Source organism: Nannospalax galili, unplaced genomic scaffold, assembly GCF_000622305.1.
Source record: "Nannospalax galili isolate Female #2095 unplaced genomic scaffold, S.galili_v1.0 scaffold2378, whole genome shotgun sequence".
NCBI classification, from domain to species: domain Eukaryota; kingdom Metazoa; phylum Chordata; class Mammalia; order Rodentia; family Spalacidae; genus Nannospalax; species Nannospalax galili.
In genome coordinates, this window is record NW_008340540.1 from 23,408 (window position 1) to 40,424 (window position 17,017).

At 47.9% G+C, this 17,017-nt stretch overlaps 1 protein-coding gene across 7 annotated transcripts in view; it reads left to right on the forward strand.

Moving 5' to 3' along the window:
• Stau1 (staufen double-stranded RNA binding protein 1) overlaps positions 1–16,567 on the forward strand; it is a 27,928-nt gene extending 11,361 nt beyond the window's left edge. For 2 of the 7 annotated variants that reach the window (XM_008835572.3, XM_008835567.3), the window contains 9 exons: positions 1,980–2,093; positions 7,984–8,214; positions 8,665–8,808; positions 11,323–11,469; positions 12,473–12,548; positions 12,733–13,052; positions 13,818–13,940; positions 14,620–14,705; positions 15,235–16,567. In XM_008835572.3, the coding sequence (XP_008833794.1) occupies positions 1,980–2,093; positions 7,984–8,214; positions 8,665–8,808; positions 11,323–11,469; positions 12,473–12,548; positions 12,733–13,052; positions 13,818–13,940; positions 14,620–14,705; positions 15,235–15,250 (1,257 nt within the window). In that variant the 3' untranslated portion in view covers positions 15,251–16,567. The remainder of the gene's footprint in view (positions 1–1,979; positions 2,094–7,983; positions 8,215–8,664; positions 8,809–11,322; positions 11,470–12,472; positions 12,549–12,732; positions 13,053–13,817; positions 13,941–14,619; positions 14,706–15,234) is intronic. The other 5 variants (XR_607361.3, XR_607362.3, XM_008835570.3 and 2 more) reach the window with 5 other exon arrangements.
• The last annotated feature ends 450 nt before the right edge of the window (positions 16,568–17,017 follow it).

A 17,017-nucleotide genomic window follows, 5' to 3' on the forward strand; every position in this document is an offset into this window, starting at 1 on the left:
CAGCACTCAAGAGGCAGAGGCAGGTGGATCTCTGTGAGATTGAGGCCAGCCTGGTAAACATAGTGAGTTCCAGGACAGCTGGGATTACAGGGAGACCGTGTCTCAAAAAGACCAAAAAAAAAGTTGCTGGGAATACAGCAATTAAATACAGAAACAAAAACAAGTGTATAATTGAGCTGATCACATGAACAAAGTATTGGCATCTGGGTGTGCATGGTGGCCGAGTCCTTTCTTGGTCTTAGTCCAGTTTATTTCCAAATTGTGGTCTGTGTATCAAGACGGAGAATGTTCTCACTCACAGCTGCTTAGCACGAAAGTGGTCGGACTATTTATTATGATTATTTTTTATGTTACCCCTTTTATTTAAAAAAAAAAAAAATCAAGCCTTTTGCCATGCTGCATGTCTAGAATTCCAACATTTGGAAGGAAGAGGCAGAAGGATCAGGAGTTAAAGGTCATCCATAGATACATAGTCAATTTGAGGCCAGATTGGGCTACGTGAGACCCTGTCTCAACACCACCCCCAATCAGAATGAAAACAAACCCCTCTGAGTACATTTCAAATAAACAGCTGTAAGAAAGCTTTATTCTGGGATTGAAGTGTAGCTCAGTTGGTAGAGTGCTTACGTAGGGTTAGCAGAACCCTAGGTTTGACCATCAACACTGCATAAACCAGGCATGGTGCACATAAAATAATCCAGTGGTGGTGCGTGTTTGTAATCCCAGTGCTGGAAGGGCATAGACAGGCCCATCATCGGGGTGTGCTGGCTGGCCAGCTCACCTGCATGGTGAGTTCCAGGCCCGTGAGAGGTCTCAAAGTTTGATGGTGTCTGAGACTGACACGAGTTTATCTTCTGGTGCACAGACACACGTGTGTACACAGACTTCAAAACTAAATTTTGTGGATCTGTAGCCTTCTAAAGCACCTTGGAGGAAGACTTGCTCACAAAAAAAGCAAGTGCTAGGGCCGAGGAGTGGTGTGCCCCTGGAATCCCAGGTACTTGAGGCAGGAGGATGCTTGAGTCCAGGAGTTTGAGCACAGCTTGGACAACATGGCAAGCCCATCTAGGGAAAAGAAAAAGTGTAGGCTGCTTCCTGCTCAGGAGTACTGAACACTGGGCACATCATGCTGATGCTGCTGGGGGCTAATTTTAGAAACAAGGTTTTACAGATTTTGACAAAAGGGAAGCACCACTGCAAAGCCAATGGCTCTGGCCAGACCAGCCTCCTGTTGCTGTGCCAGGCTGGCCTATGGTATCTCTTGGATCTCTCCTGGCAAGGGGGGCTATGGTGACTCTTGGTGCCAGGATGGGTTTGCCATCCTCATCAGAGAGACTGTATTAGTTCACACCGTGGCTTTTTGCCCCTGTACTGAGTATGAGAGCCAGGGTTCTTGGTCATTTCTATTTCTGTTCCACTGCATTCTTTTTAAAAAGTAGTTTCCAGGGGTGCTGGAGAGACAGACGGCGCAGTGGTTAGGAGCCTGGGCTGCTCTTGCAGAGGATGCAGATTCAGTACCCTGCACCCACATGAAGGACTGAAACCATCTTATAACTGCTGTTCCAGGGGATCCGATGTCCTGGCCTCAGCAGGCATTTGCACACACGTGCTGCACTTACATGCATGCTAGCATAAGACCCATACACATAAAATAAAAATAAATCAAGAAATTAAATTTTTGTGTGTGTGTTTTTTTGAGACAGGGTCTCCCTGTAGCCCCAGCTGTCCTGGAACTCAGGAACTCACTATGTAGACCAGGCTGGCCTTGAACTCACAGAGATCCGCCTGCCTCTGCCTCCCCAGTGCTGGGACTAAAGGTGTGCGCCACCACGCCCGGCTTATTTTTAATCATTTAGGATGTAATGGCATGTGGCCTTGTTAACTGATTCATTATTAAATCCATAAAGGCAAGGTTCAGTGCCCTCAGGATTTACTTTTGTAGCTGGGACTATTGGTAACGAAAAGGTAACTCTTAACAGTCATTCTTCTTTCAGATGAATGGAAAAGAATCAGAAGAAGAAAATCTCAATAAATCAGAAATAAGTCAAGTCTTTGAGATTGCACTGAAACGGAACTTGCCTGTGAATTTTGAGGTAAGCTTATTTTACATGTAGGAATTTCTCTTTCAAAAAATTGTTAGGGGGCTGGAGAGATGGCTCAGCAATTAAGTGTACTGACTGCTCTTGCAGAGGACCTAGGTTCAAAGCACCCACACCCAGCACCCACATGGTAGCTAACAACTGTTTGTAATTCCAGTCCAGGGAATTCGATACCTACCCTCTTTTGCCCTCCTTGGGCATTGCATGACAGGGTGCACTTGCATATTTGCACGCAATACAAAAAATTGTTAGGATAAAAAAAATTGTTAGGATTCATTATAGGATCAATGCTTCTCTTAAATACTCAAATTTAAAAAATGCTCAAATAATAACTCATATAATGTGACCCTCCATACTTAAGACTCAGACCTTACACTTGGCAAAGCAGTGCTTATTTTTTTCTTTTGCAATCCTTACTTTTGGGGTAGCTGTGGACCCCTAGCTGTGCCTTGGTTCCTTACACGGGCACCTAGGAGAGAGCATCTGTCACGTCACCACTCTGGAAAGCAAGTTGAACCTCCAGGATACTATGGCTGTTCTTAAGTGTGGTGTCAGTTGGACTTTTGTGACAAATACCTGAAAGAAATAAGAAGAAGGTGTGTCTTTTTTCAGAGACTTCAGTGCATGGGTGGCTGGCTCCATTGGTGTGAGGCCTGTGGAGAAGCAGAAACTTGGAAAAAGGGGGAAAGGCCATGGTAGAGGAAAGCTGCTCACCTTGTGACAGCCAGGAAGCAAAGAGCAGTGCCAGGAGGGGCCAGAGCCAAGATGAACCCCTTAAAGGAATGCCTCCAGCTTACCCCCTCCGACATCCCCACCCCTACCCCAGCTTCTCACTTTCCAAGTCCTCTGTTCAGATTTTGAATCCATCAGTGAGTTAAAAATACTGATTAGATCAGAGCCCTCATCTCTGGAAAGTTCCTGACAAACACCTAGAGTTTTCTGCTGGAGATGGTGCTACGTACACCCCAGACAAGCTGATGGGCAGACTGACAGCATAGTGGTCTCCCCAAGTCTTGCCAGGGTTGTTTAGGAAAGAACTTGGGTTTGCTATTTCCAAGTTACACTTTTAATATCATTTGTTGGAGATTTGATGTTCTAAAAACAATAATTAATGGGCTGTTTGTTCAAAATGGAAAATAAAGTACATTTTAGTACATTTCCTTTACAGACAGCATAGTCCAGTCGACTAAGAAAGGGAAGGAAGAGTTTAAAAATCCCCTTGTGATTTATCACATGGCAGATTCTTTCTCTTTTTTCTTTTCTTTTTTTTTTTTGAGACAGGGTCTCCCTGTAGCCCCAGCTGTCCTGGAACTCACTATGTAGACCAGGCTGGCCTCGAACTGACAAAGATCCACCCACCTCTGCCTCCCGAGTGCTGGGATTAAAGGCGTGCGCCACCACGCCCAGCCAGATTCTTTCTTTTTAATTCCATGTTGATGAGAGTTTTGTTGTTATTGTTGTGGCTGACCTCAAACTCCCTGTGTAGCCAAGAGTGACCCTGAACTCCTTTTCTTCCTGTCTCAGTATTCCTAGGGCTGGGATTACAGGCATGCGCCACCTTGCCTGGTTTATGCAGTGCTGGGGATGGACCTTAGGGTTGTGCGCGTGTTAGGCAGGTGCTCTGCCACTTCAGGCACAGCCTCAACTCTGAAATTTTATTCTTATCTCGTGTGTGTGTGTGTGTGTGTGTGTGTGTGTGTGTGTGTGTGTGTGTGTGTGTGTGTGTGTGTCTCCATCTGTGTGTGTGTGTGTGTGTGTGTGTCTCTCCATCTACCATGTCAGTCCCAGGGATCAAACTCAGGTTGTCAGGCATGATGGCAAGCTGTGAGCCATCTTGCAAAGCCAAAGAAACCGTTTTCTTTCTTTTTAAAAAAATTATTGTCATATGTGCACAAGTGTGCCACAGTTATGGGTGAGGTCAGAGGACAACTTTGTTGAGTCAGTTCTCTCCTTCCATCTTTAGAAGGGTTGCGGGGATCGAACCTCGGTCTTCAGGCTTGCATGGCAAGTGCTTTATGCACTGAGCCATCCCACTGGCCCACCTTGTTTTCCTGAGACGGATCTCTCACAGAGACCTTGGGCTCCCAGGTTTAGCTAGGTTGGCCAGCCAGTGAGCCCCAGAGATCTCCTGTTTCTCCCTCCCTGGCACTGGGCCCACAAGTATGCGCCACCTTGTCCTGCTTTTCTACATGAAAGCTGGGGGTCAAACTCAAGGTCCCATTGTGCATTCTGAAAGCATGTGGCTATGACCTGACTTGTGGGTTACTCAGCTGGCGTACAGGCTGCCACTGAGGAGCTCATGTTAGGTGTTAACAGGAGGGCAGGGCATACAAGTTTAGCTAGCAAGGGTGGTGGTGCTGAGTGATGGTCACTGGAGGCATCTCTTCCAGGTTCACACCAAGGATTGCTCAGGTCATGCTTCTGATTTAGTAGATGGTACAAACTGCTGCTGAGGGCCAGGTGGGATTAGAGTGAGCTGGTGGTGGCACTCAGGTTTGATCTGAGCCATGGGAAGGCCACTCACACTAGACTGCAGTCTGGGCCCCTATAGGGTGAAGCAGGTTGGGTCCCCTCAGCCTGACAGCTGTTTCTTGGGCATACTTTGTTTCCTGGACATTATTTTCAATTTTCAAACATGCCAAGCTTAACAGAAAAGTTTTAAGAACAGGACCTTGAACATGCTGTTCGCTCACATTCCCTGGTGACTGACACCTCACTGCATCCGCTTTTCTTCCTCTGGAAGCATGTGGCACCCGAGTGTTAGCTTCTATTCTGACAAGTTGCATGAGAATGCTGGTCAGATGTGATGCCCCAGATTCTGGGGATTGGAGCAACGACTTTGAGCCCCATCCCATTATTAAATCCAGGATCTGAGCATTATTCTCATGTGTCATCACACATGCCCTCTACTCACACTCTGCCCACTCTCCACAAGTGGTCATGTCTGTTTTGGTGTCCGGCCCCGGGCCTTGCTTTCAGCCGGCCCTTCCCATCTCCTCACCTGTGACAGTCCTCAACCTTTCTTTGTGTTCGACATTGTTGGCTTGTTCTGAGGCCAGTTTGTAGAGTGGCTCTCATCCTGCATGAGTTTTGGCAGGGTCACCACAAAATGTCGATCCTCAAAGTATCATGTGACATCACCTACTGTCCAGTGTAGGGAATTCAGAACTTCATGCACTGCTTTTTGGGCTCCCTGCCAGAGGGCATTTGGGAGACCCTTGGCAGTTGTGCCCTCATTGTTCCCAGGGTTCCTGTTGTCTGGCAGTCATTGAAGAGGCTGACCAGCATCATCTTGGGGTTGAGGGGCTGTAGTCAAAATGACAGTCCTGAATTTCCAAGCTGCTATTCTAGTGTAAACACAAACTTTCCTCTCCCCTCCTACCTGACATTAATGCTGTCTGTACTAACTTGTGTCTGTACAGATGCCTTCTGCTCTTCAGAATTTAGGTCTCACCCACTGCTGGCAGCGCTCATTTCAGAGCTCAGTTTGTCCCTGCTGGCCCTGGTGCCTGCTGGTGTGTCTCATCAAGTGTTTTTTGGCAGGGTTGTTATGAAACAGGGTCTCGTGTATCTCGGGCTGGCTGTGAACTCCTATGTAGCTGAAGATGACCTTGAACTTCTGAATCTCTTTACCTCCTGAGTGTAGCCCCTGTTACAGTCAAGACATAGAAGGTGTTTTAACTCTGAAAAGTTCCCTGTGTCTGTCTCAATCCCTTCTATTCTCACTTTCTGTCAACCACTGACATGAATTCTGTCCCTATAGGCTACAAGTTCAAGGTACACAGTGAGACCCTATCTCAAAAAAACAAAAGTCCGTGCATGGTGGCATACATCTTTTAATCCCGGCACTTGGGAGGCAGAGGCAGGCAGACCTCTATGAAATTGAGGCCAGCCTGGTCTACGTAGTGATTTCCCGGCCACCTGGGACTATAAGGAGACCCCACCACAAACAAACAAACAAACAAAACCAAAATCAACAGTGAGGCCCCCAGCATCCTCGAGGGCACAGGTGTTCTCTGGTGAGCTTCCTTGCCCGCACAGTCAGTGAGATCAGTGCCTGACCCGAGTTGTCATTCTCTGCTCTGAGGAGGTTCATTCTAGCCTTCAGCACTGGTACGTTTTGAGAAGACACTGATGAGTACCTGGGGAGGGGCTCTGGGTCTCACCTTCCTGCACAACTTGTTGGAGACAGTGCTTTCCTGTTCCATTGTCTGCATACCTCTTCCTTCAGATTCCAGAACTTAAGTTTCTGGTGTAGTGGACGGCTCGACCTTACTCTATCTAGACTTCCCTGCTCAGCCATTTCTCCAAGCAGACTTGGTTTATTGTTGTAGGCATGGCATGTGGAGACAAGGCGACAGGCTGTATGTGCTAGCTGCTGCTAGGGAACTCTTGTTCCAGGCCCTTTTAGCAGACCATGTGAGGAAAGATGTCTGTCTGTAAGACAACATGTTTATAGCTCTAACTTGATTCTCACACCACAGGGTCCTGCCCCTCTGTTCTGTCTTCTTTCTGGGAAATGGACCCCAGAACCTCAAGTGTGCTGAGTCATCACTGCCACTCAGTCACACCCAACCCCATTCCATATTTGAGCCTCCTTTTTCCCTTCCTATGGCTCAGGCGGCCAGTGACATCAGAATGTTCCTGTACCACCAACCACAGATCCCTGAAAAAAGATGCCTTTGCACTGTTTTACTTTTCCAGAGCAGGTCTGCCATCAGGTGTAGTATTCCAGTGTTCCTTCTCCCCCACCTGATCATAGATTGAAGTAAAGTTTATCTACTGTAAAGTTCAAGGCCAGCCTAGTCTACAAAGTGAGTCCCAGGCCAGCTGGGGCTCCAGGGAGACCCTACCCTCTCTCAAAAAAAAAAAAATCCCTCAACTTATAGGTTGAGCATGGTGGCACACTGGTGTGTTGGTCTCTAACACTTGTTCTTCTGGTGTCTGCCTGCTGCGGGCTGTGCCCAGTTGTCATCCCCCTTCCTCATTGTGACATTTGGACTTTTTTAGCCATACCTCCCCCCTTTAAACATTTAGAACAAAATTATTCCAAGTTAAAACTGTGAAAGATAACACTCACATCTTGTCCAATCTCTGCCCTGAGTCCTCCCACCACTGCAGGTGTCAGTGGTTCTGTGTTACCCTCTGCAGACCGGGGTGGGTGAGCACCCAGCTGTCCCTTTCTTTAGTATCTGAACAATGTCTGTAGACTTCACTCACTTGCTAGCAGAGCTGCGCTCCTGCAGTGGAGCTCTTTATTGACCCAGCGCCGAAAGCCACCCTGGCAGCAGCTTGTCGGACTTAGAGCTTTTTCCCTTCCCTCCTCTCCCTCTCCCTTCTCTTTACAGCTGCACGGCAGCCAGTGTTTACTAAGCTCTCTTTCAGCCAAAGGTTCAGATGGATAATGAACTTGAACTCTGTGCTGCAGTTGCTTCTGGGCTATGTTGGGCCTGCTTCCCTCGAGGCAGCTGCAGTTGGCCACACTGAAGATGGGCCATTATGGCAGGAAGCATGGTGGCCAGTCTCACAGTTCCTTAGTGATTGCTTGTCTCCTCAGACTCAAGAGCATAACTGAGGGCCATCCAGACAGCTCAGTGGGTCAAGGCACTTGCCGCCATCCCTGTGACCCACATGGTAGAAGGAGAGAACTGACTCTTGAAAGTTGTTCTCTGACCTCAGGGGAGTGCTATATAGTGAGGCTCCATCTTAATAGGTCTGTCATAAAGCAGTTTGGGAACGGGGAGCTCTGAGTTCTCTCTTCCCTTTGACACACTTCGTTCATTAACCCGTCATCAGAGTCCCTTCATCTGCGGTTTTTTGAAGCGACTGTGCCAACCAGTGTGCCCCATCACTTTAAACAAGTGTCTGTCACGCTTTCACTCAGTCTTTCCCTCTGACACAGGTGGCCCGGGAGAGTGGCCCGCCCCACATGAAGAACTTTGTGACCAGGGTTTCAGTTGGGGAATTTGTAGGGGAAGGTGAAGGGAAGAGCAAGAAAATTTCAAAGAAGAATGCAGCCAGGGCTGTGCTGGAGGAGCTGAGGAAGCTGCCACCTCTGCCCACAGTGGAGCGAGTGAAGCCCAGAATCAAGAAGAAAAGCAAACCCACAGGCAAGGTGAGAGCCCTTCTTCCAGCAGCCACCTATTGCTACCAGGGCAGTAGTTGGCTTAGAAGCCTGGTTGCTGTCCAGTGCCACATGCCAGACATAGTAGACCCTTTATCAGTACCATACAGGTTGAGTAAAAGTAAGGACACTGGGACTGGCGAGATGGCTCAGTGGTTAAGAGCACTGGGCTGTTCTTACAGAAGACCCAGGTTCGAATCCCAGCACAGACATGGCAATTAACAATGGTCCATAACTCCAGTTCCAGGGGATCCAACATCGCCTTCTGATCTCCTTGGGAATCGCACAGCACAGGTGATTTACACATACACAGGCAATACACTTATACAAAGTAAAAGTAATTTAAAAGACTGACACTTAAGTCTTGTCTGCTGCCTTCTGCTGACCTTGAGATTAGCTGGGTCCCTTCTGTTAGTGACATGACTACATTTTGTTCCTCAGCTGCAGACAGGCCCAGAATATGGCCAAGGAATGAACCCCATCAGCAGACTGGCTCAGATCCAACAGGCCAAAAAGGAGAAGGAGCCGGAATACATGCTCCTCACAGAGCGAGGCCTCCCTCGCCGCAGGGAGTTTGTGATGCAGGTGGGTTGGTTCTCTTCTGTTGGGTCGCACCGCCACCAAACACTGCAGCAGTGTGAAGATTGAGCCACACGCCGCTGTCTGCATACAGGGTGCAGCCCTGCTGACAGGCAGTGGGGCATCTTGTGTGGAGTCAGAAGAGCACTGATGCTGGGGCTGAGTGACCTTTTCCTCACGTCCCTCCTGAGAGGTTTAGGATGCTGTTCGTTATAAGAGCTCAGTTTGCCAAGAACTGTCAGCATTTTGCCTGTGCTCCTCCCAACCCTGCTGCTAGATCCTGGAATCCATGTGGGCCACTTGGATTACAGTAACCTTTAGGTTGGGGTGGAATGGGTCGCCTGGTAATTAGTTTACTTAGCAGTTCACAGATATCTTGGGTTACTGTGATCTGCATTTTCAAATGTTTTTCAGGGAAAACAGAATACAGTAGGTCTTGCATCCAAAGCTTTGCTCTCCAGAGTTTCTTACGTATAGTCAGATGAGGTTTGAAAATATCAAATGGAAAATTCTAGAAAAAAACAGCTCATATTTTTAGCTGTGCACCATCTTGAATTGTGTAATGGAATCTCCAACCTTCTGCTCCATCCACTGGAACGTGGAATGTCCTGTTGTCCCTGTGTGCGTGCTACATACTACCTGTTCAGTAGTCACTTGACAGCCACTTTGCAGGGCAGGTCAGCTGTGTTTGAGAAACATAGTGTGCTCGCTATTCTCTGGGTTTCAGGCACCCTCAGGTCTTGGAGCATCCAGTAGATAAGGGACTCAGTTTTTCACCCTGTGTAGCAGTTTTCAATTGATGGAAGCATCCCCTGTTCTTTCCCACTCAAAAGGTAGGAAAGTGATGATCCATTCTGTAAGTGGAATTTGGGCGAGTGACATGCCTGAGAAATGGGAAAGTGATGATCCATTCTGTAAGTGGAATTTGGGCCAATGATATGCCTGAGAAGTGGCCAGCCCTCAGTCACTCTCCACAGGCTGGGGAAGGTTTTCTTTGACTCCTTCAGTCTTGTGACATGAGCTTTTGGTTTTAGCAGCCAGGTGCCTTTGGTCAAGAACAACTGTAATGTAGTATGCTGGAACTTTTCAGCAAACAGCCCTTAAGGAGGAGGGCTCCACTGAATAGATCCAGGCATGTACAAGAGAGAGGGAGACGCATACACACACACCCAGACTTTTTATAAATGTATTGATAGGAGGGCTGAAGAGATGGCTCAGCGGTTAAGAGCACTGGCTGCTCTGTAGAGAACCTGGATTCAATTCCTAGCACCTACATGGTGGCTAACAACCTTCCATAACTCCAGTTCCAGGGAATCTGATGCCCTCTTCTGACCTCCGTAAGCATTGCATGACATGAGTGCACTTAACACACCTGCAGGCAATACGCTCATACACATAAAATAAAAAAATATATAAATAGGATTGTGACACACAAATTACATGTAATATTCTCTACTGTAGGGTTATTTTTATTTTTTTTTAAACTTTAAAAAAAATGTATTTTATGTGTATGCATCTATTGCCTGCATGTAGGTAAGTGCACCTATGTCGTGCAGTGCCCGAGGAAGACAGAAGAGGCTGTTGGATGCCCTGGGACTGGAGTTACGGACAGTTGTTAGCTGCCATGTGGGTGCTGGGATTCGAACCCAGATCTTCTGCAAGAACAACCAGTGTTCTTAACTGCTGAACCATCTCTCCAGCTCCTGTTTTGTTTCTTGAGACGTTCTCTCCATAGCCCCAGCTGGCCTGGAACTCTCCGGTCTCAGAGGTCCACCTACCTCTGCCTCCCTGTGCTGGGGTTAAAGGTGTGTGCCACTATGCCAGGACTCCATTGTACGTCTTATACATCCCTAATTGGACTGTCACCAATGATAGTGTTACAGAATTAGATAGCACGTGATGCTTTTACCATCCATTTTAGCAAAGTTGTTCCTGTCACTGACAGTCTGTGGTATAGAGTTGAGGATTTGGTTCTGGCATGGAAACGAGCTGGTAGTTTGTTAGCATCAACACTTAAAGTGGAAGTTGAAGCAGCAGACATCTAAATGCTGTTTCGAAGCTATGTGCCATTTCTGTGCTGGCGGACCTTTGTGACCTCTGTGACTAGTTGCACCTCCATGGCTGTGTGCCTTATTGATTGTAAACCTCATCTGCACTCCTAACCTTTTCTCTGGAATTTGAGGACTTCTTTCCTGGGATATTTACAGTTATTTCAGGCCAATTTCAAATTGTCGACTTAAAATGACATCTGACCACAGAGTTGGGTGTGCAGTGTCCCGCAGTCATATACAGAACTGTCCACTCTATGAGTGTAATGGATGGTCAGGTGAGTATTGAGTACTCAGTGTGTCTGTGTTAATATAACTGAATGTTTGATGGGGGCCATGTTCCAACAGCCAGCTCAGTGGAGCACCTTGTGAAGCTGCCTGGCCCTCAGCGTCTCTGGGGTCTTTGGCAGCATGCCTTCCCTGCCTGGTCTTCAGTAGGTTTAAGCACGAGTGTGCTGACTGCTGTCCACAGGTCAAAGTTGGGAACCACACTGCAGAAGGAGCAGGCACCAACAAGAAGGTGGCCAAGCGCAACGCCGCAGAGAACATGCTGGAGATCCTGGGGTTCAAAGTCCCACAGGCGCAGCCCACCAAGCCAGCGCTCAAGTCAGAGGAGAAGGTGACTGCTGGGACTCTCCCTGCCAGGTGGCCTAGCTCCCTGCAGGGGCAAGCCTGGGGCAAGGCTTCATCCTCCTGGCAGTAAGCAGCCTGCCCCCTGGGGCTCATCTGATTGGAGATTAGTGTTTGTAGGAGGGAGTTTGCTTGTCCCATTCATCTGGCCCCCAGTGTGGCTGGGGTTAAGTCTCCCCTGTTTTAGTATCCTTATGAGCTGGGTGCTCTAGAGGGCATCCTGTTCTCCCCCTCTGATGGGCAGTTGGGGGTTGGAATGAACAAGTATGATTCTCATCTGTGCCCAAAGGGGCTTGTGGGACACAGCCCCTCTACTCCTATGGGGCAAGTAGATACTTCATTCGGATTGAAATTCTTTTCTCCTGTGAACTGGTAGTTGAATGTATTCCCATGCTGAGAACTCAGCTATGCAAGTCAGCAGACTTGGTGAGAACCTCAGCTTCCTGTCCTGGTGCCAGCTGCCGTGCTGCTGGAATAGACTATAGTAGCACTGGGCCTCTCCCAAGGGCTGTTAGGCCCATTCCTGAGAAACAGCTGTAGCTGCAAAGTCTACCCAAGACCCAGCCACTCATGAGCTTGGTGTTCGTACTCCCGTCCCCAGGCGTCTTTCCCTTGTTAAATCTCAAAAAGATGTTGAGTGTGATAAAATTATTGCCGCAGGCGCCCCCCCCCCCAGGTTTTTTGCTGAGTGTTACTTCTAGGTTCAGTTCTGGGTAAAATACTTGACTGGTTAGCTTCATGCAGACTCCACTTTCCTTGGAGTCCACAGACTGGGGTGAGCTCTTCCACGCCAGCTGCTTCTCCTGGCCAAGTGCCTTCTGGTGTTGAGCACAGAACTCTGTGCTCATGGGGATCTGCTCCATGTAAATGCCCTGATATGGACAGGTTTCATTTTGCCTGACTGGTGGGGGTCACGTGGTAGGCTTTGTGTTACAGGTAGCACATGTACACCACAACAGCTTGTTCGTGCTCATGACTTTTTCTTTTTTAAGACCCCAGTAAAGAAACCAGGTGACGGAAGAAAAGTAACGTTTTTTGAACCTAGTGTTGGAGATGAAAATGGAACTAGTAAGTGTGATGTTTGCATCATCCTGACCAGTGTGGTCTGGGTCTACATGGTACCTGTGGGACAATACACAGCCTGGTAGCTGCTGCCTTCTTGGAGCTTTGTGTGTGGGGTGGTAGAAGAGTGACATGGGGTTCCCAGCATTATGGCATCTTGGGTGGTTGAGCTGTGTGTGTCCCTCTTCAGGTAATAAAGAGGATGAGTTCAGGATGCCTTATCTTAGCCATCAGCAGCTGCCAGCTGGAATCCTTCCCATGGTGCCAGAGGTTGCCCAAGCAGTTGGAGTTAGCCAAGGACATCACACCAAAGATTTCACCAGGGTGGCTCCAAATCCTGCCAAGGCCACGGTAACTGCCATGATAGCCCGAGAGTTGTTGTATGGGGGCACCTCGCCCACAGCCGAGACCATTTTAAAGAGTAACATCTCTTCAGGCCACGTACCCCACGGACCTCTCACAAGACCCTCTGAGCAACTGGACTATCTTTCCAGAGTCCAGGGATTCCAGGTAACTGTTAGGCCAGAGCTGGGAGGCTCTTCCTTGGTCAGGTTATCTTTCAGTTCCCTTCATAAAATGAACTTCTACGCCATATTTTAAAACTAAAGCAGGGTTCTTTCTGAGGATGGTGCTCAGGGTAGAGTACCTTCCTAGTATGTGTAAGGCTCTGGGTTCAGTCCCCAGAACTGACAGACTCAACCCCGAACAGATCAGATGCTTTGTCTAGATGACTGGATGGTGCAAATGGTGGTGGCAGTGTGGGCTGGGCTTGGCCAGGGGAGGACAGCTAGATGTCTTACCTAGGCACCTGCTGCCAAGCCTGATAACCCCAGTTTGATTCCTGGTACTCAGGTGGCAGAAAAGAGAACTCCATGAGTTGTCCATGTTTGCCCCCACCCCCACTAAGTTAATGTCAAAAGAATGATAGGCCTGCAGAGACAGAGGGAATCCTTTTCCCTATCCCTAAGGAAACTCCCACATGGTAGCTCCTGACCACCTTAACTTCAGTTCCAGGGGCTCTGACCTCTCTTTTGCCTCTGTCGGCAACAGCCACACACATGGGGTGTGCATGTGTAGAGGCAAACATGTATGCAACTAAATCTCAAAACCCCAAACCCGAGCCCACACACCTTTTGGAGTAGAAGAGCAGATGCTGGCTGGATGTGCGGAGCTTCTTGGAGCTGGAGAATCTGGGTCAGGGCCTGAGCAGCAGGCTGGGTGCTTGCTGGCCGGAGTTCGTCCCCTGCCCAGCCTCAGTGCGCTTCCCTCCTTTAGGTTGAATACAAAGACTTCCCCAAGAACAACAAGAATGAGTTTGTGTCTCTCATCAATTGCTCCTCTCAGCCACCCCTCATCAGCCATGGAATTGGCAAAGATGTGGAGTCCTGTCACGATATGGTACGTGGGCCCTGGGGGTGGTGAGAGGAGTCGGTTGGTATGTGGCCTGTTCCCTTGCCCAGCAGGTTAGTGGCCTCAAAGAGAGGCAGGGTTAGGTGCTTTCTACAGCTGCCATTCAGTCCTTGCTTTGGACAGAAAGGTTTGGACTGTTTACAGGGCCTTGTAGGAAGCCCCTTGTTTGGGTTTTGTTTAGGTGAGATTGTTACTAGAGTGAGCAGATCAGAGCTGTGGCACACCCTCAGTGGAAGACCATACCCCCATCAAGTTGACATTTGAAGATAAGAAAAGCCTGTCTGAGAGCAGGATAGTTTACCAAGTTTACCATCAGGTGAAAAATAAATGAGAAAGAAGTTGTGATTTAGTGTGGTAACTGGATTCTTATGGTTTTTTGGGGGCTTGGGGGGATCTTTTTTGAGGCAGGGTCTCCCAGTGGCCCCAGTAGGCATGGAACACTATGTAGACCAGGCTGCCCTCCATTTCATGGAGGTCTGCCTGCCTCTCCCTCTCACGTGCTGGGATTAAAGGCGTGTGCCAGTAATTTTTTTAAATTTATGCTTTACATTAAAATTTCAAACATCTTACCTGGTGGGTCCAGAATTTTAAGTTGCCGGGTATCCCCTTCCTTCCTCATTAGTGTGGTCTGTTCCTTGGGGTTTGACTTTTCTTTCCATCCCACTAGGCTGCGCTTAACATTTTAAAATTGCTGTCTGAGTTGGACCAACAGAGTACAGAGATGCCAAGAACAGGAAATGGACCAGCATCAGCGTGAGTAGCTCATATAAAAGGCTGTCAGTGTGGGTGAACGGGGGGTCTAAGGAAGGTGTCTGCAATAGGTGCTTCCTCCATGCCGTTCATGCCCACTGTTGAGCTGGGGAAAACTTGCCTTGCCCCCTCTCCAGGTGTGCTCAGCTTCGGGTTCAGTTTACAGTGAGAAGAACAGGCTTTAGAACAATTGCAGTCCACCACCCCCCACCCCCTCAGGTTATGTCTCATAACTGTCCCATTTTTCCTGTGAAACAAACAGGAAAATCTCTTCTTCGTTCCGTGTTTGTGCTGTTGAGAATTGAGCCCATGGTCTCCGGGCACGCTGTGCTCTACCCCTCAGCTGTGCTCCCAGCCCACCCTGGTTTTAAGACGGTGCACACGCCCTCCTTGCTTTCTTCTTGTGTCCAGCGATGACGACTAGAATTGAGTCACCATATAATGGGCCCCATGTGGACAGACTTCATTTTTAATGTTAAAGTTAAAATTTTCTTTCAAAACTGGTGCCATTTTCATCTTTTCTTCTTTAAAGGTGTGGGAGGTGCTGAACCTATGCTGAACCACTATAAAATCCCAATATACTGAATATACTGAAAACTTTGAAAATTTGGAATTTCTGATACCTCCAGAGGCTGGGACATGGTGGATAAGAGGGAGTCAGCAGTGATGAAGATGACCGGACTCCAGGCAGTGGCCATGATCATTTGGGGCTGCTAGTGACAGTTTCTGCCAGCCTGCATCCCACTAGGAGCAGCGGCTGGGGGAGCTGTCTGCCCATCAGCCTGGCTCCATGGGAGACCAGCACCTCGTTTTGTTTTTTTGTTTTTTTTTAATGATTTGCTCTGTGAAGAGAAACAGAAGGCATGACCCATCTTCAGAGTGACACACAAGACACTCTGGGACATCCCTGGACAGCACACCAGAGAGAGGCCTTAGACCGGCCCCAGAGCTCAAAACACCAGAGAAAATCCAATGCTTCCTACTCTGCGTCACTAACTCGGTGCGCTCTGGCCCGCCTCAGCAGTACCCACCGTAACCACTGCTTTCTCTTCCAACAGTGACGCCTCTTGTTAGCTTTGTTTTTTTGATTGAGATGACACTATATAAAATTTCCATTTCAGTTTCTCAGTTATCTAGTTATATTGCAGTTTAGAAACTTGTCCGAGACCAACACCATCAGTAATCTAACCGGCAACGATCATAGCCCTATGCCTGCGATTACTCATTTCTGTTGTGCCAGACTAACCCAGGACTGTTAACAGCGACAGCGCTGTGTGTCTCTGGCTTGGCTGGAACAGTTCTGGACTTCTCAGAAACCTTGACGTCTCCCACCGTTGTATAAATAGGACAGCTTAGGAATTTTAAACTTTAGGTTTAAAAAAATATTTGGTCTTTTTCTATTTAGTTTTTAACAGCAGACTTAAGCAAATGAACAATTATAGAAATTGTGTCTACCCACACGTCTCTTGAGGATGCCACCTGTGTGTGGGCCTGGAAGCCCGCAGGCTGGCATCCCTGGAGTGTTCCATGCCATCAACACCTCCATGGAGGGAAGCAAGCAGGTGCTCTGGTGTGGCGTGCACACATGCATGAGCTCAGCACTGCTTCCACTCATGGATTACGCTGGAACCTTTTCCCCCATGGAATGTAAGTAAACAGTGTTTGTCATCAATAAATGGTAATACTAAATTTTTTTTGTTAATTTATTTTCCAATGCCACTACTGCTAGGTTGGTTCCCCTCTGAGACATCCCTTCCCTTTTTTAAAGAAGAAATTTGTAATGCTTGTGATTCCATCTGGGCAAAAATCTAAAGATCTGAACTATCTTTATATCAAACGTTGATCAATAAACAGCTACTAATGAATTTTTTGGTGCTGTTGAACATTAACTGAAAAGGTGGCTTTGTGAAGGAGGGAAAGCAGTAGCTCTGTGAAGGGCTGCCTCATGGGCAGGTGGTAAAGTCTAACAGGGTTTCATTTAAAGGCAGCATGTAGGTCTGGCTGTGGAATTTATGCAGAAGAAAACCCAGCATTTGAGGATGAATGTAATGAAATCCCAAGATATTTTGTTTTCAAAACAAAAACAACCTTGCTTGCCACTGGATCCCTTTGAAGCTCCCAGAAGGGTGGTGATGGGCTTGGGCAGTGGTAACTGGAATTCCTCTATCCTGTGGTGTGTGTTTTGGGGGTTTTGACTTCATAAACATTACACAGATCAGCCAAGCAAGATGGGTTTACATCTACTGCCTTGAACGAGTTAAAAGTACGACAGCAAAAACCAGCTCTAATCTGCTAAATTTCTCAGACTTAAAATA